General features: G+C 36.9%; 1 protein-coding gene across 25 annotated transcripts in view; it reads left to right on the top strand.

Annotated features, from left to right (window-relative positions):
- Nucleotides 1-27,227, top strand: part of rims2a (regulating synaptic membrane exocytosis 2a) — a 206,480-nt gene that overhangs the window by 32,132 nt on the left and 147,121 nt on the right. For 15 of the 25 annotated variants that reach the window (XM_052146260.1, XM_052146258.1, XM_052146248.1 and 12 more), the window contains exons 3-5: nt 7,557-7,767; nt 8,533-8,544; nt 17,933-18,210. In XM_052146260.1, coding sequence (XP_052002220.1) covers nt 7,557-7,767; nt 8,533-8,544; nt 17,933-18,210 — 501 coding nt within the window. Of the gene's footprint in view, nt 1-1,447; nt 1,553-7,556; nt 7,768-8,532; nt 8,545-14,868; nt 15,102-17,932; nt 18,211-25,443; nt 25,947-26,206; nt 26,308-27,227 lie in introns of those variants that run through there. The other 10 variants (XM_052146263.1, XM_052146242.1, XM_052146264.1 and 7 more) reach the window with 5 other exon arrangements.

Genomic DNA, 27,227 nt, shown 5'->3' with positions numbered 1-27,227 from the left:
GTGTGTGAGGAGGTCAGGAGACACCTGTGATTTTATAACTCGAGTCTGAAGGACTATAAAGACATCTTTATGGGTCTGAACTCCTGAAGAGTAATAGTCCAGTATCTCAAAACACCTGTGTATGCGCGCACAGTCATATGGAGCATACTTTGACAGGCTCACGTTCATCTGTGCACAGACGCTGAGCGTTCGCATCAAAATTGAAGTACACTTTGGGCTTAATAAGCACTCTGTTGACAACTCGGTACAAGAGAGCATTTTCAGGTTTTCAGTGGAGGAAAAAGCTGTTTGGGGTGTAAATGTGGCAAAATCAATAGTAGAAAATATAAATATAATAAAATCAGTGTAGATGTGGTTAAAATCCAACAACCAACTTTGTAATATTTAAAATGTTAGTGATTTTTGGGATACTGAACTAGCCTTATGCGATCAATCACATTTAGTTTTTTTTACAATACAAAAATAAAAGACCATCCTGGTTTTGAAAAACTTTCAATAATTACACAGCAAGGTTGGCCTGGGTAGCTCAGCAAGTGAAGACGCTGACTACCACCCCTGGAGTCGTGAGTTTGAATCCAGGGTGTGTTGTTGCTAGGGAGGGTAGAGTCACATGGGGTAACCTTCTCGTGGTCGCTAATGTGGTTCTCGCTCTCGGTGGGGCACGTGATGAGTTGTGCGTGGATGCTGCGGAGAACAGCTAGAAGCCTACACACATGCTATATCTCCGTGGTAACGTGCTCAACAAACCACGTGACAAGATGTGCGGATTGACGGTCTCAGAGGCGGAGGCAACTGAGATTCGTCCTCCTCCACCCGGAGTCACTACGCCACCACAAGGACTTGGAAATTGGCCATTCCAAATTGGGGAGAAAAGGGGAGAAAAATAAAAAGATTAAAAATAATTACACAGCAATGTCTGACCAGTATTGCTCAAATATTAGAAGAAGTATGTAGGACTTTGTAATCCAAATTTCTGTCCAGCCAAAAGAAATAAGTACTGATTATTTCACAGATATAACAAGTGGAATATTTTTCCTATACAGTATGTGTCTCAAACAAAAGTCTGACTGTCTTACATATATTAGTTGTCACTAACCTGAAAAACTTTGACAAATCCAGATACGAATCAGATTAGAGCCTGCCATTTGTGTGTTCAATATACATCAGTAAACGGACTGTGGGCGGCCTGTTTGAGGCTAATACTAGTCTGTCCCTGTCTCTCTCTCTCTCTCTCTCTCTCTCTCTCTCTCTATATATATATATATATGTCTTTCTCTCTGTCCCTGTAGTTCTTGTAGCTGTAAATACTTGCCCTACATGTGTGTTCCTCATAAATGTAGCTGCTCTTTATTCGGCCCGTGTGTCAACTGGAAGCAGTCTTCCCTATCTTGTCATCTCTTTATGGTCAGGAACGATGTTGAGTTCCACTGTCTGCTTATTCATGCAGGTGGTTTCCTTTTAGCGGAATCACTGATCTGGTTAATAACGTTCTCCAGCCCCAGACAAAGTCACAAAACCAAGCCCAACCAGAGCCACCAAAGGAACCAGAGATGTAAGTAACACTGAGTGGATTTATATTTGCCCCTTAACCCTGAATTACACAGCCAAAACATTTAAGTATGTGCCAAGCCATTACTATGGATATGAATCAAGTCTCACTTGCGCTGCAATGTTAAAATATCCATAAACATTAAAAGGAAAAGTTCTCCCAAAAATACAAATGTTGCTATCATTTGCTCGCCCTCATGTTGTTTCGAACATGTTTCTGTTTTTCTTTTTACTGTGAAATGTATAATTAGATGTTGGGCAGAATGTCTGAGCTTCTGTTTTTTATATAATGAAAGTGGATGGTGATTTAGACTGCCAAGCTCCCAAAAAGACAATAATAAATAATGTTACTACAAGCATATTCCATATTATTTGTATTCTATTTGCTGTATGTACACCATTGGCTCACGCATGTCACATGACTGATCACAACATGGCTATAATATAAATTATAAAACGCGAGCACAAATGTAATATGAAAACTCCAGTGGAGGGGAATAATTTTGAATAACAGCTTAAAAGTCATAAATACAATAACATAGACTTCTTTTATGGTGGTTTTTTGTAGCTGTTGGGGCTTTTGCAGTATAAATCACTATACACTCATATAGGTTTGAGATGGCATGGGGCAAGGATGTTAATTTTGGGTGGGCCTCAGTAAAAATGGATGGGCCATATTTCAGCCCAAGTAAATGTCAACAAAATGTACATTTTTGGGAGAACTATTCCTTTAATACTCATCTTAGATGCAAGCCACTAAAAGCAAGTATTAGTTCATGTGGTCCATCAATTTGATTTGATAGAGATCTACATTAGAGACCTGCATCATGCACTGGTGTTATATTACACAAGATATCGACTACAAATTTGTAAGTAGCGTAAACAAGCAAAGTATAGGTCTTCAGGTGGATGCTGTGTCACTCATAAAAGGAGTCTGTATCAGTGTACTGGCTTGTGTTTCTCTTACGTCTTTATCTGCTTTGGGTCAGATGAGATGTGAGGAACAGCATGTGATTATATTATGGGACATGCGTCTGCTGTCTGACGGGATGCAGGTGAGGTGTACTCTGGTCTCCAGCTGTCTGAATGCTACCTGAGCCAGTGCACCTGCCCTGCCTGCTGCCAGACCTCTGGAGTTCCTCCAGCCAAATCTTTCTGACTGTTGTCTGAGGCTGAGTGTAAATGTGGCGTATGTACTTGTATGGTGTTAAAGAAATAGTTCATCCAAAAATGTATATGTTGTCATTATTTACTCACACTCATGTAATTTTTTAAGCCTGCATGCTGTAATTTGTTCTGTGGAACCCAACAGGAGAAATTTTCACACAGCTCTTTTCTATATTTGAATGTTCATAGTGACCACAGCAGACAAGCTCCAAAAAGGACCAAAAAACACCAGCATAAAAGTAGTCCAAACAACTTTTTATATAATTCATCCTCTTAAATGTCATGTATGCTTGCACATTTTCAAATCTCGGACAATGCAATTAGTCACAAGACATGTGAAAACTAAAGCCCTGGTAACAGTAGACTTTGCACTCCTTTTACTCCAATTCAAACTTATCCGAATGAAGGAGAAATTTAGCATTTCACTGTGTACCAAAGTTAAAGTTTGGAGAACTCGAATTACCTACGAATTTGTAGAAGAAATGTGACCAATTGAAGAATGAAATGCTGTCACTCCATACAAAGAATACATATTTAAAAGTTAGTAGAAAAAATAAATTAGTAGAGTATATTTTAATTTCAAATATTTAGTATTATTTTTTATTTGTCGGATTGGGTAAAAATATCGTGCAGAAACCATGCAACTCCACTCACGTTAATATGTGGTTACTGGCTGATGCTGGTAGTCTTAAAGAGACAGTACCGATTTTGCACGTATTCAACCAATCAATGTTATTGTAACTTGTCAAATTATGCATGTAGATCTGTGCACAATAAACTTGTAACAACATATAAAGTATACTGTATATACACTACGGTTCAAAAGTTTAGGATCACTTACTCATTCTTTTTCTTTTTTTTTTCTCCACATTTTAGAATAATAGTAAAGTCATTGCAACTATGGAATAATAGAAATGGAAATATGGGAATTAAGTTGTGACAAAAGAAAATCTAAAAGGTATCAAAACTATGTTATATTTTAGCATCTTCAAAGTTGCCACACTTTGCCTAGATTTTGCAGAAACGTACTCTTGACATTTTCTCAACCAACTTATTGAGGTATCACCCTGGGATGCTTTTCAAACTGTATTGAAGAAGTTCCCATCTATATGCTGGGCACGTAGTGGCTGCTTTTCTTAATTATTCGGTCCGTCATCCATTTCAAAAGACTTTTTTTTAAATAAAATGTTTGTTTTGTAATTAAATAAATTAATATGTTGCACAGTTATATTTTTGTCTACAAAACTAACAACAAACATTTAAGCATACTTCAGATCAAGGTTTTTAAGATCATGAGAAACATTTCAGGCAAGCAACCCCAAACTTTTGAATGGTAGTGTACAATGTAATCTTTGAAATTTAAAGACATTTGTTGAAGGAATACTCTGAATTTAAACATTATTCAAAAGCTACAATGTGACCAATATGATAAAAGACTAATGCTAAAATATAATTTGTTAAATTATTATTTCCAAATCATTCCTAGAAAGGTTATCTAGAAAGTTAGTAGGTCCCTTTATAATAAACATCATTAGCTGAGAGAGAATGTCTTTCAAATTTAAGCAAAAATGACATTGTAAATGAAATATACCCATAATAATTGACATAAAAATTAAATGGAGAGCTTGTGAATTGGAATCTAATTGGGAAATCTGTATCAATACCCAGCCCTAGTTACTTGTGATGTATTAGTTACTGAAACCAGAAGCCCCTGAGTGTGACATCTGAGGGGAAGATTTTCTAGTGAATAACGACTTATTCGTTAGCGTGTTTCTCAGACAAAGTTATTGAATGGCTTTGAAAGACACAAGTCATATGGACTACTTTTATGATGCTTTTATGGTACAGTCATGGTGCTTTTTGGACAGTTTTGAAGCTGGACAGCCCGTGGTCAATGTATGCTTTCATTGTATGGATGAGAGGAGCACCTGCATTCTTTCAAATGTTTCTTAATGATTTCCACATAAAAAAGTAAGTCACATGCATTTGGAATGATGTGTAAATAATAATAATAATAATAATAATAATAATAATAAAAATTCATGTCTGTGTGATCAATACCTTTAATGATGTTGTGCTACTAGGGAATGGTGAAAAAAGACACAAACACACCTCATGCCACATTTGGAAGACTAAAGTTGTATTCTGATGTTTTAAATCTATTATTTCTTTTTGCTAAATAATATCTGACATATATCTGAGAGGGAGGCATGGAGTCAGACAGTGAGTGTTTCTGTTTATCCACATGTTTTAAGTGTAAGAGTGCAGAGGTCAAGCGGTCAGTGAAAGCAGACCTGCAGACTAAGGTGATCCTGGAGAGGATTAATTGTTTGTTTTAAAGGGATAGTTCATCCAAAAATGTATATTCTCTTATCATTTACTCACCCTCTTGCCATCCCAGATGTGTATGATTTTCTTTCTTCAGCAGAACATATTTGAAGAAGAATTGAAAAATATTTCAGCTCAGTAGGTCCTTAAAATCCAAGTGGATGGTGATCAGACCTTTGAAGCTCCAAAAATCACAGTCAGCATATACATCATCCACACAACACCAGTGGTTAAAGTAATGTTTTCTAAAGTGATACGATCACTTTTGGTGTGAACAATATCAATATTTAGGTACTATAAACCATCACTTCCTGTCTGCAGCAGTATACGCATTCACGAGAGGGCTGAGTTCACATGCCATCTCACATATGGGATGGAATGAGGGTGAGTAAATGATGAGAGAATTTTCATTTTTGGGTGAACTATCCCTTTAAAGGTGATGTATCTTTTTTATGCTCATATAATTTCACCAATCCCAGTGTAATATGCAGAGACAACTACAAATAAACCATTCGTGGGTTAATATCTCGAAAAGTGTAAACACTGTCTCTGTGGCGCTATAAAAATATACCTCTGTTATATTTGAGCATACTGACCAGCCCAACTTAGCCACATTGGCTCAACCAATGGTGTTCAGTTTGGGGTGTACTATCTACTTTTCAGAGCAATGGAAGATTCGGGGAGTGTTTGGAAAAACGTTTTTTACGCAGATCCGTTTGGTGTCATAGAAATGACACACTTCACATTTACATTTACATTTATGCATTTGGCAGACGCTTTTATCCAAAGCGACTTACAGAGTCCTTATTACAGGGACAATCCCCCCAGTGGTAATCTGGTAATCAGAAGGACACTGGTTCGAACCCCACAGCCACCACCATTGTGTCCTTGAGCAAGGCACTTAACTCCAGGTTGCTCTGGGGGGATTGTTCCTGTAATAAGTGCACTGTAAGTCGCTTTGGATAAAAGCGTCTGCCAAATGCATAAATGTAAATGTAAATGTAAGTGCCTTGCTCAAGGACACAATGGTGGTGGCTGTGGGACTCGAACCAGCGTCCTTATGATTACCAGATTACCAGTTATGTGCTTAGACCACTACACCACCACCACTTCACACTTCACAACAACAGCTCTGAAGTCAAAAACCAACATGTAGATAAAAGTTCATCATCAAATCTACTAGAAGTTTTAATTTTATAGTCTCAAAGTAATCCTTAGCTTTCACTTGCATTAACATTGTTAGCGGTTAGCTATGCTAGCGTTTGAGTTTGAAGGGAGGTAGAATAATAAACAGATCAGCATGCTCAATAATTCAGCCTGCTAATAAATGTTGCACGGGCAGATGTGGGACTAAACCTCTTCAAACCGACAGTTATGGCATTAGTCCCCAGTGTTTAGTTTCTGCTGCAACTGTTGATTGACAGGGGACATACAAAATGCATGTGCATCATGCAGACATACAGCTAGCATTTCAGGGTCTGTCTCTAGCTTTTGACCCCCTCTACTCTCGGCACTCTTACTGTAATGAGAGGGAACACTTCAAAAAAATTGCATTTTGTCTGAACATGATGCAATCATGGACAGTGGTACCACATGATTGAAACAAGTCCTCTTAACAAATCAGAATCAATTTCAACCCAATAAAATGGACCATGTAAAACTTGAATGAATAGTGTTCGTTTAATATGAATGAATGGTTTTAATTTAACTTGAATCAGTTATGTTCTCCTACATTGAAGCCTTCTTGTCTTGTTTAGGCTACATGTTTATATTACGGTAGATGAAGTCGATTAGGTCACGTTACTAGAACTAGGTATAATGCCAGTTATAAATGTCAATTTTATTTTCTTATTCTTCAGTTACCAAATTGTCATCAGTGATTATAGTGTTTCTGCAGACATTTTTAGGATAATTGTCATAGTTGAGAATTTTCTTTTCCTCCAGTAATAGTATTTTTTCAGATAATTAAGAATTGAGGTCAATTCTTAATTATCTGAAAAAAATAAAAAATAATTATATATATATTAATGGAAATGCTGATATTGTAATAGGGTCCAATGTAATTTTTGTGTTCATGTATTTTATTTTTTTTACTTTCATACCAATAAAATAAATATAATATTTTCTTAGATTTTTTTCTTTCCTTCCACCTTGACGACATGCAAATACACATCTTAATCGTAAATTACAAAAAGTCTTAAAAGTCAATATAAAATCAGTATTAACCATTTTTTTATTACTTTATACACGTTCCTGGTCTTAGTATGCATGATTAATTGTTGCACCTTATGTCAGTTGTAAAATAATTTTGTTCTATTCGAATATTTTGTTTTCACCTGGAAATTCGTCAAATTATGGAACTAAAATGTGTTGCAATTCAGCATTTAGTGTTGACTGTAAATACAAATAAGTTTTATCATTAGAATAACTTTTAATGAAAAGTCATGCAATACCCTAATTTCTTAATGTTTTTAAATTGCTGTGTTCTGACTAATGTTTCTTGTCCCCAACAGGAAATTGCATCAGCAATTTGAGATGTACAAGGAGCAAGTAAAGAAAATGGGGGAGGAAACACAGACCACCCCTGAACAGAAAGGTGAAGCGCCGACCTGTGGAATCTGCCATAAAACCAAGTTTGCCGACGGCTGTGGCCACCTCTGTTCTTATTGCCAAACCAAGTTCTGTGCACGCTGTGGCGGGCGAGTTTCCCTGCGCTCAAACAAGGTACAACCAAAACGCTCCTCATATTTCATACACATGCCACACTTGAGTACACAAGCGCTGATTTCACCACATCAACACAAGCCATTTGTGTGATGATGGCTATGTTCAGAATGGAATACTGAAGGAGCATGCTGCCTATTGCACACTGTGCAGTTTTGAGTGTATACTGCTGACTAATGAAAAGAAGTATGTATAGTAAAGATATATATCTGGATGTATTTATGTAAAAGTATGTGTTTATAATACTATGTAAACAGGATGCCCATTCACAGTAATATGTCACATTTTTGTCACATGATCTCAAGTTTTATGCTATTTTATGCAATCATTTTTTTGCATGAAATTATTTAAAGAAATTACATCATAAAGAAATTATTCAGTAATTTGTCACACATTTTACCTTACTTTAACATCTATGTTTGGATATTTTCCTATTCTGGTCTGCTGAGGGTTGTGCAGTTAACGTAATGATCACAAGAGGGCGATACTCCCTTTGTTTTTATCACAGCATTCCCTTCGCCAGTGGCGATGGAAGTATCAGGCCAGAAACTTCTTATCTAACCTCTTGATGTCTCTCTCAAGAGCAGTCTTGGTGCTTTGAAATGACTTTGCTGAGAGTAATAAGTGCTGATGTGGTTCGCTGCAGTAGTAAATGAACATCTCTTTATGTGTGTCTTAATGTCACTCACAGTTGTTCTCTCCCTGTTCTTTTTTCCCCACTGTGTCTTTCTCTCTTGCTTTTCCCCCCCTGTGGAATTGCAACAGGAGGATAACGTGGTTAGCATCCTTTTTTTCTTGTCTATGTCTTTATATTTAGCTGTTGCTCATCCTTAGATGATTGCACGCCTCCATTACAGGTGCTGTAAGCATTTATTTTATTTTTTTAACAGCACACATTCAAATATCACTGAAATAGGTGTTCTGAGAAATACCCGTATATTTCTGAGAAATATAACAATACTAGACTCTGTAAACATCAAAAAAGTTGGAGGAGCCAATCAGAAAAGTAGCCAATCAGGGATGCTTTCAGCATGTCATGTTATTTTGTGTGTTTGGGTTTTCTGAGATGTCTTTGGTGTGTGCTTACACTGTAAAAAGCAACAAAACTGGAATGGCATTATGGTGTCTGACTATTTTTCCTGCTTAATAATAATAATTTTAACAATATTTTACCATAAACGTATATGTGTTGTCTTGCTAAATAAACTGTATACAATTGTATCGTAATGATAAAATTGTTTCAAATAGTTCATACGTTTACAAAAAAGATAGATACAATTTTACAGTTTTTTAAATTATAGTAATTGTTTTTTTAAATTAATGTTCCAGGTTCAATACAAGTTAAGTTAAGGTTACTAACAGCATTTGTAGAGTAATGTTGATTACCACAAAAATAATGCAGACTTGTCCCGTATATATAGTGTATAGCCTTCATTCCATATATATATATATATATATATATAAGGAATGAAGGCTATACAATACTTGAAGTTGCCAAAAACCGAAGAAGACAAATGACAACTGACTCTAACAAGAACAGAAAGAGATGTGGATGGCCAGATACAACTAAATAAGACATCAGAGACTCTAGTTTGAGAAATAGACACCTCACATGTCCTCAGCTGACAGCTTCATTGAATTCTACCTGCTCAACACCAGTTTCATGTACAACAGTAAAGAGAAGACTCAGGGGGGTGCAGCCCTTATGGGAAGAATTGCAAAGAAAAAGTCACTTTTGAAACAGAAAAATTAAAAGAATAGGTTAGAGTGGGCAAAGAATCACAGACATTGGACAACAGATAATTGGAAAAGAGTGTTATGGATCTTAAACCTCATTGAGCTTTTGTGGGATCAGATAGACTGTAAGTTGTGTGAGAAGTGCCCGACAAGACAGCCACATCTATAGCAAGTGCTACAGGAAGTGTGGGGTGAAATGTCACCGGAGTATCTGGACAAACTGACAGCTAGAATGCCAAGGATCTGCAAAGCTGCCATTGCTGCACATGGAGGATTTTTTTTATGAGAACTCTTTGAAGTAGTTTAAGAAGTTCTGAAAATATTTAAATTATAATAGTAATTTTTCACGTTATTAATGACTATACTTTGTGATCAGTTGAATGCCACTTTGTTGAATAAAAGTACCATATTCTTTCCATAAGAGCAAAATCTGTACATTATTCAAAACTTTTGCCACCAGTGTACATAAATGCGGTAACAGTGAGGCAGTTACAGTGGAAGGAAGTGATGCCAGTCCATAAACTCTAAAATACACTCAAATATAGCCACAAGTTATGTATATACAATATGCATATTTATACATTATGCATAATACATGATTTTAGTGTGATAAAGTCACTTACTAACCATATATGTGTCAACCTCATTTTTTTTATGACAAGAAAACCCTGTTTTCCTATTTTTGTATATACCTTTACACAGATGATGTTAGTAAGCAAATTTATCACACCAAAATCTAACATGAATAATGTTTATGTCTTATGGCTATACTTTTGAAGCAGTGTTTATGTGCCACACTGTAACCACATTTTGTGCTTTTTTTTAATAAACATGAGGTAAGTTTAAATCATTTTTGTGGTAATCAAAATTATTCCACGAATGCTGTAAATTGAGTTTGATTTGTGCTGAATCTGGATTATTCCTTTGAATATGATATCAGTTTTACTTACAGCCATCCACTTAACATTGAAACATTTTTTTTTTTTTTTACATTCTTTTACATCGTTGTAGCAAAATAGCAGAAAGTAGCAAAATGGCTTAATTCACTTACAACACCTTTAAGTAAACAACTGAGAAATGGGTGTGATAGGGCTAATTGTGGAGGTTTTGATTGAAACATAACATAACATAACATAACATAACATAACATAACATAACATAACATAACATAACATAACATAACATACCATTGAATCAAGTTGAAACGAGAGGTTTGCAAAAATACTGATGTAATACAGCGTGATCAGGCAATGTTGCCCTTCTTAAATATCTCCTGTTTCTCCTGGACAGCAATGATATTTAAAGGACATCAAATGGAGACTTTTGCTTAAATGGCCTACATTCTCCAATTTTCTCTCCTGAGATATTTTTTAAGAGAAAATTCTGGGGGGCCTGGGTAGCTCAGCGAGTATTGATGCTGACTACCACCTCTGGAGTCGCAAGTTTGAATCCAGGGTGTACTGAGTGACTTCAGCCAGGTCTCCTAAGCAACCAAATTGGCCCGGTTGCTAGGGAGGGTAGAGTCACATGGGGTAACCTCCTTGTGGTCACGATTATTGGTTCTCGCTCTCAACGAGCCACGTGATGAAATGCGCAGATTGACTGTCTCAGAAGCGGTCCTCCGCCACCCGGATTGAGGTGAGTAACGACGCCTACCACAAGGATCAACTAAGTAGTTGGAATTGAGCATTCCAAATTGGGAGAAAAAGGGGATAAAAATGCAAAAAAAAGAGAGAAATTCTTGGATAATTTCTTTTGTTTTTGGCTTGCAATGTGACCTGGACATGTTTCCATGAGATTCCCTTACTGTATAACTGCCATATTACTGAGCGTTATCAAGAATAGTTGGACATGTGGTTTGTGTGATGTTTAGGGGATCATAACTCAGTAGCAGGTAACACTACAGGTGAACTTGCTGCTTCACCATCTGTGCTTAGGGGAACTCGAGAACGCTTCTATTGTCTCTTCGCACAAAGAGGTACCCTGCCTGCCTGCCAGCCTGGCCTGAGACGCTATAGTTTTACTTCATTGCACTCATGCAGTCAAATTAACACCCACAAGTTCATACAGCCAGAGTAAAGTTTGAGCACTGCCCAAAGGAACATTGTATTGCTCAGATGTTGCTCTTTCATAGCTCCCGATAGATTCTGGAGTTCTCATCTAAGAATCAAGTTTGAGATTCCGTGGAAGAAATAAAAAACAAACATTCAGTACGAGTAGAGTTAGCTGAGATAAATTAGTCTTGGAAGAATTTAAATTTGAGTTGATATCGAAATATCTGACTTTTAATTGCAGACTTTGGTATCTTGGCAAAGATTGAGACATTGTTCACTTCTTTTCTGGCACTCTAGAGGAGAAACAAGTGAGAATCTGAAACAAGTCAGGACAAAAGTCTCCACTTGCTCTCCATTTAGTCTCATTGCTGTCAAAAACAAAAAACAAACAATGCCTCTATTTGTAGGCTTCCATTGTACCAGCCTTCATATTGAGTATTGCCACACCTCCCATTCATTTTTCTACAAATGGCCCATCTCCTTATACTCTATCTGATTTACAGGATTGCTGATGTGTTTTATTTTATTTAGTGTTTCTTTTCTGTCATTTGACACTTGTTTTTGGGGTCTGGGCTCTCTTGAATGCAGTTCTGTTTCCTTTTCTTTTGCAATACAGGAAGATGCGTTTCAGCATGTATGTCAGCAGTTGTAGGGACGTGCCGAGCTTTTATCCAGTTGCAGAGATGAGGATTGAATTGCTGGACAGTTCTCGATGGCTAGATTCTGTTTCTGCCATCTGTGGTTTACACTATTAAGGGTTTGTACAGACCCAAGACTTGTGATTCTTAACTCTCTGACTCATAGTCTTCAGAGGCAGGGTTCCAGTATTCCGGGTTAAGCTAACTAAGTTAAGCTCAATCAACAGCAGTTGTGGCATAATATTGATTACCACAAAAAGATTATTTTGACTTGTCCCCCCCATTTGTGCCTTTAAACCCTCTAAATATGAGTCACTGTAACCCAGATTATTTGTATTTGTATTTTTACATTTTCTTTGGTAATCAACATTATTCCACAAATGCTGTCAATTGAGCTTAACCTGTGTTTAACCCTGAATATTCCTTTTAAAAGGAATGCCTTTTCATATCTTCACAGAGAAGTTCTACATCAACCCCAACATGCTTTAAACAACAACTGTAGGCTTTTCATGCTTGCTCCATTCTGCTAGTGTAAAAGTACTTTTGATTGTGTTTTGCTGGCTGATAGGACAGTGGTGTTTGACCACCACATACTGACAAAACCCATCACGTAAAATCAAATGTTTTTTGTTAGAGATTCCATTGGATCTAAATTCTAAATTCAAACACAAAAACGCATCTTGCTGTCTCAAAATTATTTGCATTAGTTGACAAATTTTGCACTAGACATATTTTCCCTTTATCTGCACAATAGGACCATAATCCTCCTGGGGGCTTTTAACCCCAAGTATGTGCCACCTTGCCACCTTGCCACCTTATTTTAAAACAAAAATTGTAATCAAAACATATTGATATACTGTATTTTGAGACCATATAAAATCAAATTTTCCTAAAGCTGTGCCTTTAGCCCCATTGTACCCTACACATTTAAAAACTGACAGACTTTCTTGTTTGGGAAAATGGAGCAAACATATTGTTGACTTGACAGACTCACAGATTTTTGTCCAATCAAATGATCTCTAGAATGAGAATATCCCTCCGCCTAAAATGCAGCCAACAAGCAACCTTGACAGTAGATCATTTCCACTCATTATTGTAGGTAGATATTATGTGCAAATGAACATACAGATGATAACCTCAAGTTTGTCGCCAGAGCCCGCCAGAGCTGTGCTATCATATTCCAGTGTGTGATGTCCGACAGCTCCCCTTGCCGCGTGAAATACTGAGAGCTGTAAATACTGATGCCGTCTCGGACAAGATCTCTTTCACTAGAGCTGTCAACGTTTGGGGAAAAGAAGAAAATGCTGATGGACAAAGAGCAGATTTCACAACTGATGTTTTTCACTGACACTGACTCTTTAGCATGAAATATACTTATTACTGTCAATTACTCTTCACAATAAACAAAACAGTGTATTACAATTACTGTAGATTTAACTAAACTTGGGTGTGCTGTTGGTACCACATTTGTTTGTTTTCCTCAGTGTTTAAAGTTTTTTTTTTTTACCAGATTTAAAGGAGCAGAAATGGAAATACTGTCATTATTTACTTACCCTCTTGTTGTTTCAAATGTAATACTGTTGTTGTTGTTGTTTTTTTCTGTGGACTAGAAAAGGAACGTTTTTGAAGAAACACAGCTCTTTTCCATACAACAACAGTTCATATTGATTGTCGAACTCTAAAAAGAATCAGGCCACCATAAAAGAAGTCCATACAGCTTGTTGTGAAATATTCCAAGTGTTCTGAAGTCATATGGTAGCTTTGTGTGAGGAACAGGCCAAAGTCAATATTCACTGAAAATCTTTCCCTTTTCTGAAGCTCTGAATTCTCAGTTGTGTCAGTTCAGATTCTAAAATAGCTTGGTAGGTGGCACTGGTTCTCGCATTTGTGTTGTATTTGAATGGGGTGCACCAGTTTAAACATGCAGAATGAATATTGAGAGATGTTGCAGATTTTCAGTGAATAACAACTTGAATGTTCCTCACTCAAAGCTATTGTATTGTATCCTAACATTTCCCTCATTTTTAGACATTTAAAGAGAACGTTAACCCAAATGAAAATTCTTTCATAATAGACTCACCCTCATGTTGTTCCAGACCAGTAAGACATTCTTTCTTCTGTTAGTCTCAGTCACCATTTACATTCTTTGCATTTTTTTTTAAATATATATATATATATATACGTATATACAATGAAAGTTAATGGCGACTGAGACTGCCAGTCCTGAACATTCTGCCTAACATCTCTTTTTGTGTTCCACGGAAGAAAGAACACACACACATAGAGGTTTGGAACACCAAGAGGGTAAGTAAATGGTGACAGAATTTTCATTTTCGGGTGAACTAATAGCCTACTTTAAGAATTGTATATTTTCATGTAATATGTAAATTATAAAAATAGGAAAGATGTCATAACAATGCCTTTAAAACATTTAATTTGGAGTAAGTGTTTTTATCATTGTCAGCGTTAGTAATAGAGTCATTTGAAGAGAGTTGGAGAGCGTTGTGCATGTATAATGAGTCAGACTCTGTCCTGCTGGAGCTGCAAGCTTACATGCATCCGTTATGAGAGCTGCGTTAGTGATGATCTGTTGGCAAAAACACGATTACGTGCTGCTCGGATCACTCCATCTCATCTTCCTGCATAAGCAAGTGCTATTATTACCCTGTGTATAGTTTTGACAACTTGATGCGATCTCAGATTAAGATCTCTGCTTTTATTTTACCAAATTTTTAACTGATGCACAATCTTCATGGATGATTTAATCAGCAACCCTGAAAGGTCACGGTTACACAGGATTTTGGCATTACATACACGTGGAGCTGTCTGTGGTGCTTAAGTTTAAATCAAGTTATTGAATATATTTTTTTCTATTTGGACTAAACAATATACACAGCCAACATGGGTAAGCATTGCAACAGTTTTATTTTGTTAAAAATGTTTTGGCTTTAATTGTATTATTAAGATTCAGGCAACGGGAAAATCAGCCTTGTTATTTGGAAAACTGTTTGTCATCCAAAATAAAGATGATGTCATTGTGTTTTAAAGTAGAGGACATTCAGATACCTCAGTTAAATAGTGTCAATCTCTTCATAAATTCTAAACTGCTTGGGTTTTGAAATCAAACTGGATTTTAATTGGCAGTTCAGAGAATATTTGAACTAAGATTAGATATATTGCTATATAATGTGACATACCAGTAGAGAACAGAGCTACATATGTTCTTTTCCTCAAGAACTATCTATTTTAGGTTCTGTCGCTGCATAATTAGCACTTTGTTTAAGAGGAGAGAAAATAAGCCGTATGAATATGCATCTGGTCTATTATGAGCTGCTGGGCTCTAAATATAGAACCTCAATAAATATTCATGTCCCACCTGCAGGTAGTGTTAAAGCTGGTGAATGATAATGCTCCCCTTATCATGAACATTTTTATCAAACATACTATATAAAATATTCAATGGCCAAGGACAGCCTTGGCAGTTTTGCTATTTGAGAAAGCAAAAAAATGATCTCCATGGACAATTTGTTTGATTTTAAATATTTGGGTATTTCTTTGGGCTAAGGCTAAATGTTGTGAAGGCCTGGTTAAAAGTCCCAACTCAGTTTAAATGGGACTTTTATATAGCAAGAGAGAGAGAAAAAGAGAGACATTTTAAATCTGTTCATTTTAAAAAATATCAACCCCTGGGGCATGAAAGTGAAGGTAACCCCCGCCCCCCAATAATAAAAACAAGAAAGTACAACCCCCCCTCCCCCATTATTTAAACCATGATCAATGGAAACATGCAAATGCTTCACACTGCAACTGTAACCGCCCTTGATCGCCCGCTCTGAACGGGATTCGAACCGGCATCTCCAGCGTGGGAGGTGGGTGAGCTAACAAGAAGGCTAAAGTCTACAGCCCCTAGCGTCAGTCGATAGTGCACCTCTTGAGGTTTACACACTGCACAGCTATCTACCAGCTGGCTCATGTTTGAAAGCTAGTCTACGCCCTTGTATGTACAGGATTCACAAAGTTATTCATACCGGTTTTGTGGCTTTTAGTCCATGTCTGTGAGCTCTGAGGCATCTATGTGCTAGTGTATTCCTGAAATGTGACTTAACTTAATATTACAGATATATCGGTTTTGCCTATTAATCTCTGCCGATAGTTGCTAATAACTATCGTTATTGTCAAAAATCTATGCCGATAGTTGCCGATAGTTTTTTCAGCATTTGTCTTTCAAAATAAGAGTCCCTGGTGTGTTTTGGACTTGTTTATACTTAAAAGTCTTGTGCTATGCAACAAATCTGAATTTTCCTGGTTATTTTTTCTGATTTTATTTTGGTTGAATAATAAACTGCATCTGGATTTTATTCATTTAGGACTCTTTGTCTGTACTCATCATAGTAAGGAAAAAATAAGATATTCTTTTGACATTCTATAAATCTATTTTAAAAACTATCGGCCGATTAATCGGTTATCGGCCTTTACCACTATGTTAGATCGGTATCTTATAGCAAATAATATACTTTTAAAATGTACAGCCTCTTCTGATAAAATGGACAAAAAATATTTATGACTCATCTTGCACTCATGGGTGTATCAATCTATTGTCCAATCAGATGTTTTCTAGTATAAGAATTTCTCCTCCCCCTAAGTCCACGTATTTCTTCCTAGAAATAGCAAGTAACAAATTGTATATGGTAGTATAGTAAACATCAGGCTATTAGCTAAATAAAACAAAATTAAAAAAGGAAAGGAAAAGGTGATATGTTTTACTAATTGTAAATCTTGCATTGAAATCATTTGAATACAACATTTTCATACCAGTAAATATAGTCAAATTAGTTCATATCTGTACTGTATTTCTATATATTTTTGTATTTCTTATTTCTAATTTTTATTTCTTTTGATTTTGGGGTGAAGTATGATGTATACATGCTCTTGACAGGCTTTGTGAGATTCACCAGGAAAGATCTCCCACCATTTGATACCAGCGACAGCTCACTCAACACCTGATCAATTTTTCACAACAACATCTTTTCGTTTGGCTCTCATTGACTGACCAACCAAACATTTATTACAATAAAACTCATGTCCATCTGCAGAGAGCCATGCCACAGTGCTATCCCTCATTGTGATCTTATAAATATCTATTTAAAACATGTGACCATTTCACTTTATTGTATGATAGGCCATCACATACTGTGTACAGCTTAATGTCAAAGTATCAAAAGTTGAATAATGATTTTTTAATGTAGATAACAGACATAATCCCTACACAGGTGCAATTATGTTTCAGTTTGTGTAAACCATTTGCTTTTATCATTTCCTTCAGCTTTTATCATTTCCTTCAACCTGTCGTGATGTCATCATTTTATCCCTGAACCTGATTGTTGTGGGACCTGCATATTAGGATCTTTCTCCTAGACAAATATCCCAGTTCTCTCTCTCTCTGTTTGCATTCACAGTTGACTCTGAAATGACCAATTTCACATTAGGAATCGCTTCTCCCACAACATCATGTTTTTTTTCGTCTCATATTGACCACATCTGTCCCTGCTGAAAAGACCAGTATAAGTCACCCACCTTCACCAGCTTTTTCTGGTCCACTAGCTACACCACCAGTTAGCAAAAACCAGGATGGGCCAGCAAGGAAATTCAAGCTGGTCTTAGCTGGTCTTTTCGGCAGGGCTCTCTTTGCGTGCTCTTTATATTCTGCACTCTAATGTCTTGTTTTGTCACTATCAGGTTATGTGGGTGTGCAACCTGTGCCGAAAACAACAAGAAATCCTCACCAAGTCCGGAGCCTGGTTCTACAGCGGCCCGGGGGGCACCCTGCCCTCAGGTGTGAGTGACCCTCGCCGCCGCCACGAAGAAGCTCCGCAGGAGAAGAAGGCCAAACTGCAGGAAGCCCCGCTTCTATACCAGGGGCTGCCAGGGGACCGCAGCCGAGCTCCAGGACTCCCGCGACAGGCGTCTCTCAACAACGACGCTGATCTAAAACCCAACGACCCTCTGAGCAACAGGTTAGCGGCCAGAAAATATGCTTTAATTTGGTTTTAGGGTGCAACAATGTGGCCGAGATGTATTAAATTCACACGAGGTCTGTGTAAGCATATATTAAAAAATAATCGTTTGGCTATATTTGATTTTAGAAATAAATGCCTTGCAGCTGTTATGCCCACAACACAGCAAGCAGGCATTGACTATGTAGATGTGCCAGTGTGGACTGCTTTATTGATAATAATGGGACAATCTATAATTGTCAGGCCTTGCACCATGTGCACTAAGTTTAAATTTAATTAGGCTGGCCACATCTCACGGGATGCTGAACTGGAATTTTTATCTGAATGACGAAAGGAATTTACATAATTGCAATTTATAGCAACAGAGGAATTTCAATATAATTAAGTTATAAATCTTTTTATTTGAGAATAATTAAAAAATTTAGCAATACATTAGAGCTTTATTTCACCATAGAATTAAGATATATCACTGATTCTTGAGATAAGGGACAAAACAATTAAATACATTTTTTAATACTAAATCAGTTTGAAATGGATATATTTGTAGACAAATTTCTCATGTAAGGGAACAGTTAAAAAAAACTGCTTTATTTCTAAAAACTGATTTTATTCACTTTTTAACTTACATCTTATTGTAATTTGACTGTAACTCCATCAGACACACTAAAAAGCATTTTTTCTAATTTGATCCATCCCACAAGAGTGTGAAGTCTTGAATGTTATTAATCTAATAATGGTGTTCAGTAAAGGAGTTAAGTGATAAAATATATTATATCCATTATTTTTCTGTTTTCATGCTTTTCTGAAAATTCTGATGAAGTTGACAAAATGTTATATTTTTCCATCTTAACCATGTGTTGTACATGGGAGCCATTTAGTTTTTTCCTCAGTTGAAGCTGCCTCTGTAACCTAAACTAAAATGCCAAAAATGTTCTTGATTATAAAAAAATCTGAAGAAGTTGACGCAAAGTGAGAACACAACTTTGAAAAAAAAAAAATATATATATTTTTTTTAAAAATATAATATTACGTTTGCTTTATGTATTGTTGAATATTTTACATATCCATACTTTTCACTTGATTTTATATTTATTCATTTGTTGTTTTTTTTAAACACTTTGTTTTGCAGTTTAACATTGTGACCTCTTGCTGAGGACAGGTTAAGTTACATGTGCTTCCAAGTATAGAGCATGTATTTGAAAAAATCTAATGAAAATATTTAAAAATATAAGTAATGAATGCCCTGAGTATACATATTTGCTTTAGATTTAACTTCTTCAGTATTTTCAGTATTCATTTCATAATTTTTAACATACATACAAGTATATACAGTATATATATACACACACACACACACACATACACACACATATACTGTATTATTTATTACCATAGTAAAAGATCAACACTTAAATTAAAACTAAAAATGAATTAAACGGAAACTAAATTAAAAATGTGTTAAATTTTATAATTAAAAGCCTATGCTCACAGCAGTTTGATAATTTTTTTGCATTTAATTCCATTTTAACTCAAATTTCAATTACAACTCTACTTCCTGTTTGCTATTGCAATTCAAATTCAGGAGTTGAGCTGAAATTTTATATGCATTCTCAATTTTCTTCTGAATTTTGTACAACATAACGTGTGCAATTATGTCTAAAATAACATGATATTGTTTTATAGACTTAAACTTTGACTATTTGAAATATTTGTTATATTTATATGATGTATTTCATGAAATATCCATTGTAATATCAGCAGCTGGAGCTCACACTACACTATTTACACTGGTTTCATCGTTTTTATAGACTTTTATCAGTGCTAATTTGGTAGTGAACATGCTAGGCAGGTAAATAATATTAAGTAATTTATGATTAAACCTTCTCTGGAACAAATGCAGGGAGTCATAGCACATTTGTCGAGCATTACGCCCCTAATCTGTAAAGAGTTGCTAATTCACAGGGAGCTCTGGGCCGATGTGATTCCATCTTTTACCACAAGGTGGCGTCAACTCTCTCTGTGGACTTTTTTCAAACTCTTTCTGAGATCTCTTTATCAGTTTTGTTGCTCAAGGGGTCAGAGGTCAGTCCCGGAGCGATGTCTCTGTAAAAACAGATGCCTGCTCCCTTACATCCGTGGTGATCGCTGTGAATTAAATTGGTTTGAGTTTCCGTTCTCGAATACCTGCGGAGAGGAATGTTGGGCCATGTGCCTCTGGGACGGGGCTAATCTCACCTGCCAATAGTGTGTGTGTGTGTTTGTGTGTGTGTGTGTTATATTGGCATGAACACATATGAATGACAAACCCTTGAAGTGGATTATTGCATCTACTGTATCTAGAGTCGCGATCCTTGAGATTTTTTTTTTATAGACATTTTAAGTAGTAGACAGGAAATTGGAGGAGAGAGTGGGAGATTCGAACCTGTGACCCCATGAGCCAACAGTTACGAATCAAGAGAAGTTTAATAGGGATGTGTAAATTGGTCACATTCAGGTGCTTAAGTATTCATTTGGGTTATTCTATCCATTTTTGAGATAGTTTTGTCTGGTGTAATGCGTTTGTTTATTTACTCGTCCTTGGCTTCTTTACCTGGCAGATGTCCGTGAAAGGTTCGGGACAGCGGGTGAGCTTTAAGCTGCTTTACGAATGCAGCCTGACATATCATTTAGAAATAAACAAGTTCTTTATATTTCAAACAAGAGAAATATATGAAAAGAAACATCATTGGGTCAGCAGTGCTGTTCTTTTTGATTGGGTCGTTTCATACACCGTGTTCTGTCACAAAATCTGCAAATGCTCATTTGCGCTTTCCGTCTTACTCAGTGTGTTACCCCCAAAAGGTTAGATGTTAAAAATCTGCCTGCCATATGGTACTCAAGAGAGTGTGTGATTTGTTCATTGTTGTGTAAGAGAGTGTGTTATAGTTCTATATTGGTCTTGACTTTACAGAAGTACATATTCAACCATGAAATCTAACCCTAAACCTAACTAAAAAAAAAACTTTTGTGTACCATGGAAGAAAGAAAACATCGGGTTTTGGAATGAGAATAGGGAAGCGTGTTACGCGTTATCGACATACTGTATATTAATCATATGTATAGCATACATGAACATGGAATGAGTAACCAAATTTGTTCAGTCATGTTCTCTCTCTTTTAAATAAAGTGTTGGATTGGATGCTGGTGAAAAGTTAATGCCTGTATTTTATCTATTTAAAATAATTTTTGTTGCTTGGTTAGTCTCTATGGTAGGGATGTCCCATTACAGTTACTGGTATTGGAATCGGGTCTGATGCTGGACTCATATACTTGTACTCGTGCTCGTACCAATGCTCCGATACCATCTGACGTGCGAATATCATTCCATAAACATTCAGCACACAAATTAAAATCATGTTATGTCCTAGTGTGATTATTAAAATGCAAAGGCTGTGATTTTAATTAGATAAATATAAAGTTTGCATGTGCTGCACACTTCAAATGTGAGCGTTTGTGAATGTGTGGAGCTGGTGTTGTGCTGATGCCGGTGTTGTGCCAATTTCTCACTCTGTAATATGGTTAGGGTTAGGGGATGGCTTTATAGATAGGGACCAATCAGGTAGCAGGGAGTAAGAATCTGACGGGGAGTCAGATTTCGGCACAACACCGGCTGCTCATACACTTTTGAGCTCCTTGGCTCATGCATGGAAAACACCATCATGAGCATTCTGCACTTTGTTTGTAGTAGATGACAATAAGCAGAGCGCTAAATCACTTTGTAGCATGAGGTACATACAGACAACATATTTATTCAGTTAAATAGCAGCCTTTTGCGGTTAAACAATCACATTGGGTCACATAACAACCTGCTTTTTAAAAACACCCTGAAACGGAAAGTTTTATGGAAAAAAGTATGACAGAAAAATACCACTACTGTATACACTCACCTAAAGGATTATTAGGAACACCTGTTCAATTTCTCATTAATGCAATTATCTAATCAACCAATCACATGGCAGTTGCTTCAATGCATTTAGGGGTGTGGTCCTGGTCAAGACAATCTCCTGAACTCCAAACTGAATGTCAGAATGGGAAAGAAAGGTGATTTAAGCAATTTTGAGCGTGGCATGGTTGTTGGTGCCAGACGGGCCGTCTGAGTATTTCACAATCTGCTCAGTTACTGGGATTTTCACGCACAACCATTTCTAGGGTTTACAAACAATGGTGTGAAAAGGAAATACATCCAGTATGCGGCAGTCCTGTGGGCTGAAAATGCCTTGTTGATGCTAGAGGTCAGAGGAGAATGGGCCGACTGATTCAAGCTGATAGAAGAGCAACTTTGCCTGAAATAACCACTCGTTACAACCGAGGTATGCAGCAAAGCATTTGTGAAGCCACAACACGCACAACCTTGAGGCGGATGGGCTACAACAGCAGAAGACCCCACCGGGTACCACTCATCTCCACTACAAATAGGAAAAAGAGGCTACAATTTGCAAGAGCTCACCAAAATTGGACAGTTGAAGACTGTAAAAATGTTGCCTGGTCTGATGAGTCTCGATTTCTGTTGAGACATTCAGATGGTAGAGTCAGAATTTGGCGTAAACAGAATGAGAACATGGATCCATCATGCCTTGTTACCACTGTGCAGGCTGGTAGCGGTGGTGTAATGGTGTGGGGGATGTTTTCTTGGCACATTTTAGGCCCCTTAGTACCAATTGGGCATCGTTTAAATGCCACAGCCTACCTGAGCATTGTTTCTGACCATGTCCATCCCTTAATGGCCACCATGTACCCATCCTCTGATGGCTACTTCCAGCAGGATAATGCACCATGTCACAAAACTCGAATCATTTCAAATTGGTTTCTTGAACACGACAATGAGTTCACTGTAGTAAAATGGCCCCCACAGTCACCAGATCTCAACCCAATAGAGCATCTTTGGGATGTGGTGGAACGGGAGCTTCGTGCCCTGGATGTGCATCCCACAAATCTCCATCAACTGCAAGATGCTATCCTATCAATATGGGCCAACATTTCTAAAGAATGCTTTCAGCACCTTGTTGAATCAATGCCACGTAGAATTAAGGCAGTTCTGAAGGCGAAAGGGGGTCAAACACAGTATTAGTATGGTGTTCCTAATAATCCTTTAGGTGAGTGTAGGTATGTAATATTCACTGTAATACTGCTACTACTACTAGTAATAATAGTAAATATAGTGTAGTATTATAATAGTAATTGTATTATATTAAAGCAATATCTCACATCTGTGGTGCTTTGTTATGCAGATAACAAAGCACCTGTTATATCAATGAAACCAAAAGCCATCAGTTGCCACGTGTCTCATAACTGATCGTGACACAATACGTTTAAAATTCTGGATGTGCAAAGTACATTTGAGAGCTAGCTTAGAGAGAAAGATGTTCAGTGAATAATGACTTCAATTTTGTTCTGTTTCTCACACAAAGCTTTCAAATGCCCTCAGAAGACTTGGAATATAGCACACAAGTCATTTTTTTTTTTTTTGTTATCATGTTTAGAGCTTGACAACCCATGTCACTGTATGCTTTGGTTGTATGAAAAGGAGCCTTTTTCCTTTTGTTTTCCAAAGAAGAAAGAAACGAATGTGGTTATGAAAGACAGGATTTTCATTTTTGCACGAACTGTCCCTTTAAAGCTGGAGTTTATAGCAATGGCAGGGGTGTTTTGGGGTTAACTGCTTCCACAGTGGTTAAAAGTTGCTTGACCGTTTACTGGAACATTGTGTTAAATAGTTTGATGCCCAGGAATAGAGCTCAAGAAATAACTGAAAAGCACTTCCATTAATCTTAAAGAATGTTTAAATTAACTCTGAATCTCCTCTCCTGAAAAAGTGACGGCAGCCTATTTATACCCTGAAATAATGTGAGAAGAGCCTAATTTGTCTTAGTCTCGGAGGTGTCATCGGAGCGAGCGCTGAGATGCGGCGCAAGTGTGGGTGAAACTGCTAGATGAAACAATAATAATTACACTGGGATTGGAATTTAATTACAGCCGTTATGTTTCTCTGGGTTTTGCCGGTTGTCATGCACTCTGATCTCCTCCCCCTACATCTACGAAATCCATTAGTGTTGTTTTAATGGCGTTAGATGCAACGTGACACCCAGGTTGAACCACAGACTATAGTGGTTGTTTTAGTACTGAAATTAGTTTGACATGTCATATGTAGTGTTGGGTACTAATACTGCAAAACAGACAGACAGATGCATATTGTCTTGTCTGTTGCCCAAGTTTCAATATGAGTGTCATGACATCATCAAGGTTTTTTTTGCTCTAGGATAAATGCTATGGTCTGTTTATAGAGCTGGTATGGTGATATGGAGGATTTGTCAGGAGAGAGTTATTAGGAAAATGAAAGATGTACCTGCAGGAATTCGGTATCAGCATTACAGAGCTCACACCTGCCTACTCTTGCCAATTGAGGACTAATGTTTTTAAACGCAGAACAGTTGCATTTTAGTTTTAGCATGCTAAGTAGGACTGGATATGTTTTACTTAGACAAAAAAAAAAAATAATTGTTTTGCCTTGTTTAATATAATATAATTTTTCTAAAGGTAATTCATACTTTCACATCTAAAACAAAATGTTTTTTTAATCAATATGTAACAATATAGATTACATGTATTTTAAATATTTAATATATTTTTTGTCATAATTATATTATATTATATTACTGTATATTATATTATATTATTACACAGAAATATTTTTAAAAAATTCTCTTAGGCTAAATCTTTCTAGAGGTAATTAAAACTTTTATGACTAAAAATTTTTTTTATTACATTATATTATATTATATTATATTATATTATATTATGTACAAACCAATGCCGTATACAACACATATTGATTGAGGCATGCATTCCTGCTTGTATTATTGATGGTATCATCCTGCTATTGGCTCTAATATGTCCCTCATAATTGAATAACATTTCTAAGCAAAGTCCTTCTTCCTTTTAAGATGCATATAGAACATTTTTGGGTTTGAATGCGTTTTAAAAAGCTTTTCATCATGTCCTAAGGGTTGTGCACTCCACTTAAGAGTTTTTCCTGTACCTCTAGCTATTCCTTAAGGTCATCAAGTATCCACACACAATAGTTGTCTTTTATTGCAGTGCATCGCTCTCTACAGAAAACCCTTAATGATGTGGGGGAAAGAAAGCGCCTCCTCCTCCCCTCCATTAGTGCTGCTCCGTTACTCCCCAAAGCGGATGGCTGTTAGATTGGAGAGAAAACCCTGACAGCAGCATCTCTCTCTGCGATCTCTCTACTCGCCTCTCCGGTATCCGGACGCGATGCGTTTCGCATGGATGTTTATCTCGTCCGTTGCGTTTTCTGGTGCGTTTGGGAGCATCTGAAGCGTCGCGCCTTCGGGTTCTCTCTTAAGTTCTGATCATAATGACCATGAGAGCCGGCGTCGGTGCGCTCTCATCATCTAAACGCACTTTTCAGCAGGATCAAAAGACATCAGGCACTTGAATCGTGTTTATGTTGCGCTGGAGATGCTGCGCGTACGGAGCGAGGCGCGCGGGGGGAGTTCCGTCTGAAGGAAAGAGGGAATATACGCAGGATAACGGAGAGAGAGAAGAGGGAAAATGCAGTTTGAGACATTGCGTCAGTTCTGTAGCTCGGTTTTATCACATTTTAATGGGGCTTTCACGCCGCCGCAGAATATTCTGCAGACGGAGCTCCTGGAACAGGCGCTCGGCTCTATCGGGTGAGTTTATTTACCTCACCAGATTTGCTATTCCTGAAGGAGATAGCAGTGCATGCAAGGCAGCAAAAAAGTATTGTGTTTGAAGTTAAATGGTAAATACACCAAAAGTGGCTGCTTTTCGGCTTTGGTTTTGTGTAAGTGAAATGCCGCATCCGTTGTCATGACACTCAGCACGCGTCTTGATCTCTGTGAACGAGGACCAACACATAAAGCGGCGGCATCTCTGCAGTAAACAGATGCAAGAAAGAAAGGACCAATCACAACGCAGTATGCACATACATGCAAGAAAGAAGGCCAATTAGAATTCAGTATGCAAGTACTGTATTACAGTGATGTCATGGTGGGAACGCTTTACATAAAGGTTGTATTTATTAACAATATTTAACTACATTAACTTACAATGAATAGTAGCTACATTTACAGTATTTTGCATATTAAAATTGATTGCAAATATTAACATTAGTTACTGTATTATGAACGAACACAAGCGATTTATTTATTTATTTATTTTTTACTGTAATGATACCATGTTAGTATGATGGTATCAGGGGTAATACCATGATATTTTGATGTATACCATGGTACTGAATAGTTTTTTCTTATAAATTTTCATAATTCAAAAAACATAAAAATGCTAATTATGAATTAAGTAATATGATTACAATTAAGAGTTCATAAACAAATTTATTGTTCATAGTTTTTTTTTTTACATGTTTAACTGGTGTATTCAAATATGAGAAAAATAGCTTTGCATCAGCATTGCAAACCTGCTGGCCTATATATATATATATAAATGATCAAATATTTTGAATTAAAAAATTTGTTCTAAAAAACCTAGGAGGAAGACTTGTTAACAAAAACTGTAATACACTGTGTTTGTTGTTGGCAGGTTAGAAACTTAATCAGTTACATAATCGTTTGAGTGGTTCTGAGAAAGGTTCGCATCACCAATACTGAAGGACCTCAGGGCATGAGTCCTATAGACCGAATGGTGTGTTAAATGCAGTTTGAAGTGTTGAGAGAGAGAGAGAGAGAGAGAGGGAAAGAGAATAGGAAGCAACCCATGTACTCACTCCAAGGATCTATTGCATGAGCCCCTTACCCTGCCAGCACAAATACACATTCAGCAAATCAGCACGCTAGACTTCGCTCACACCATGAGCTCAGTGCAAGCATCCCTTTGTTCTTTTGACTAATTTTCACGTCCCTTTGAAGAAGGTGTGGCTGCCCATTCCCATTGTTTGCAGAACTGCACTCAAAATATTCAAACTACTTTTATGG

This window comes from Xyrauchen texanus, chromosome 17, assembly GCF_025860055.1.
Source record: "Xyrauchen texanus isolate HMW12.3.18 chromosome 17, RBS_HiC_50CHRs, whole genome shotgun sequence".
NCBI classification, from domain to species: Eukaryota; Metazoa; Chordata; class Actinopteri; order Cypriniformes; family Catostomidae; genus Xyrauchen; species Xyrauchen texanus.
The sequence above is the reverse complement of the archived record's forward strand: the minus strand, read 5'-3'. Positions and strand labels throughout refer to the sequence as shown.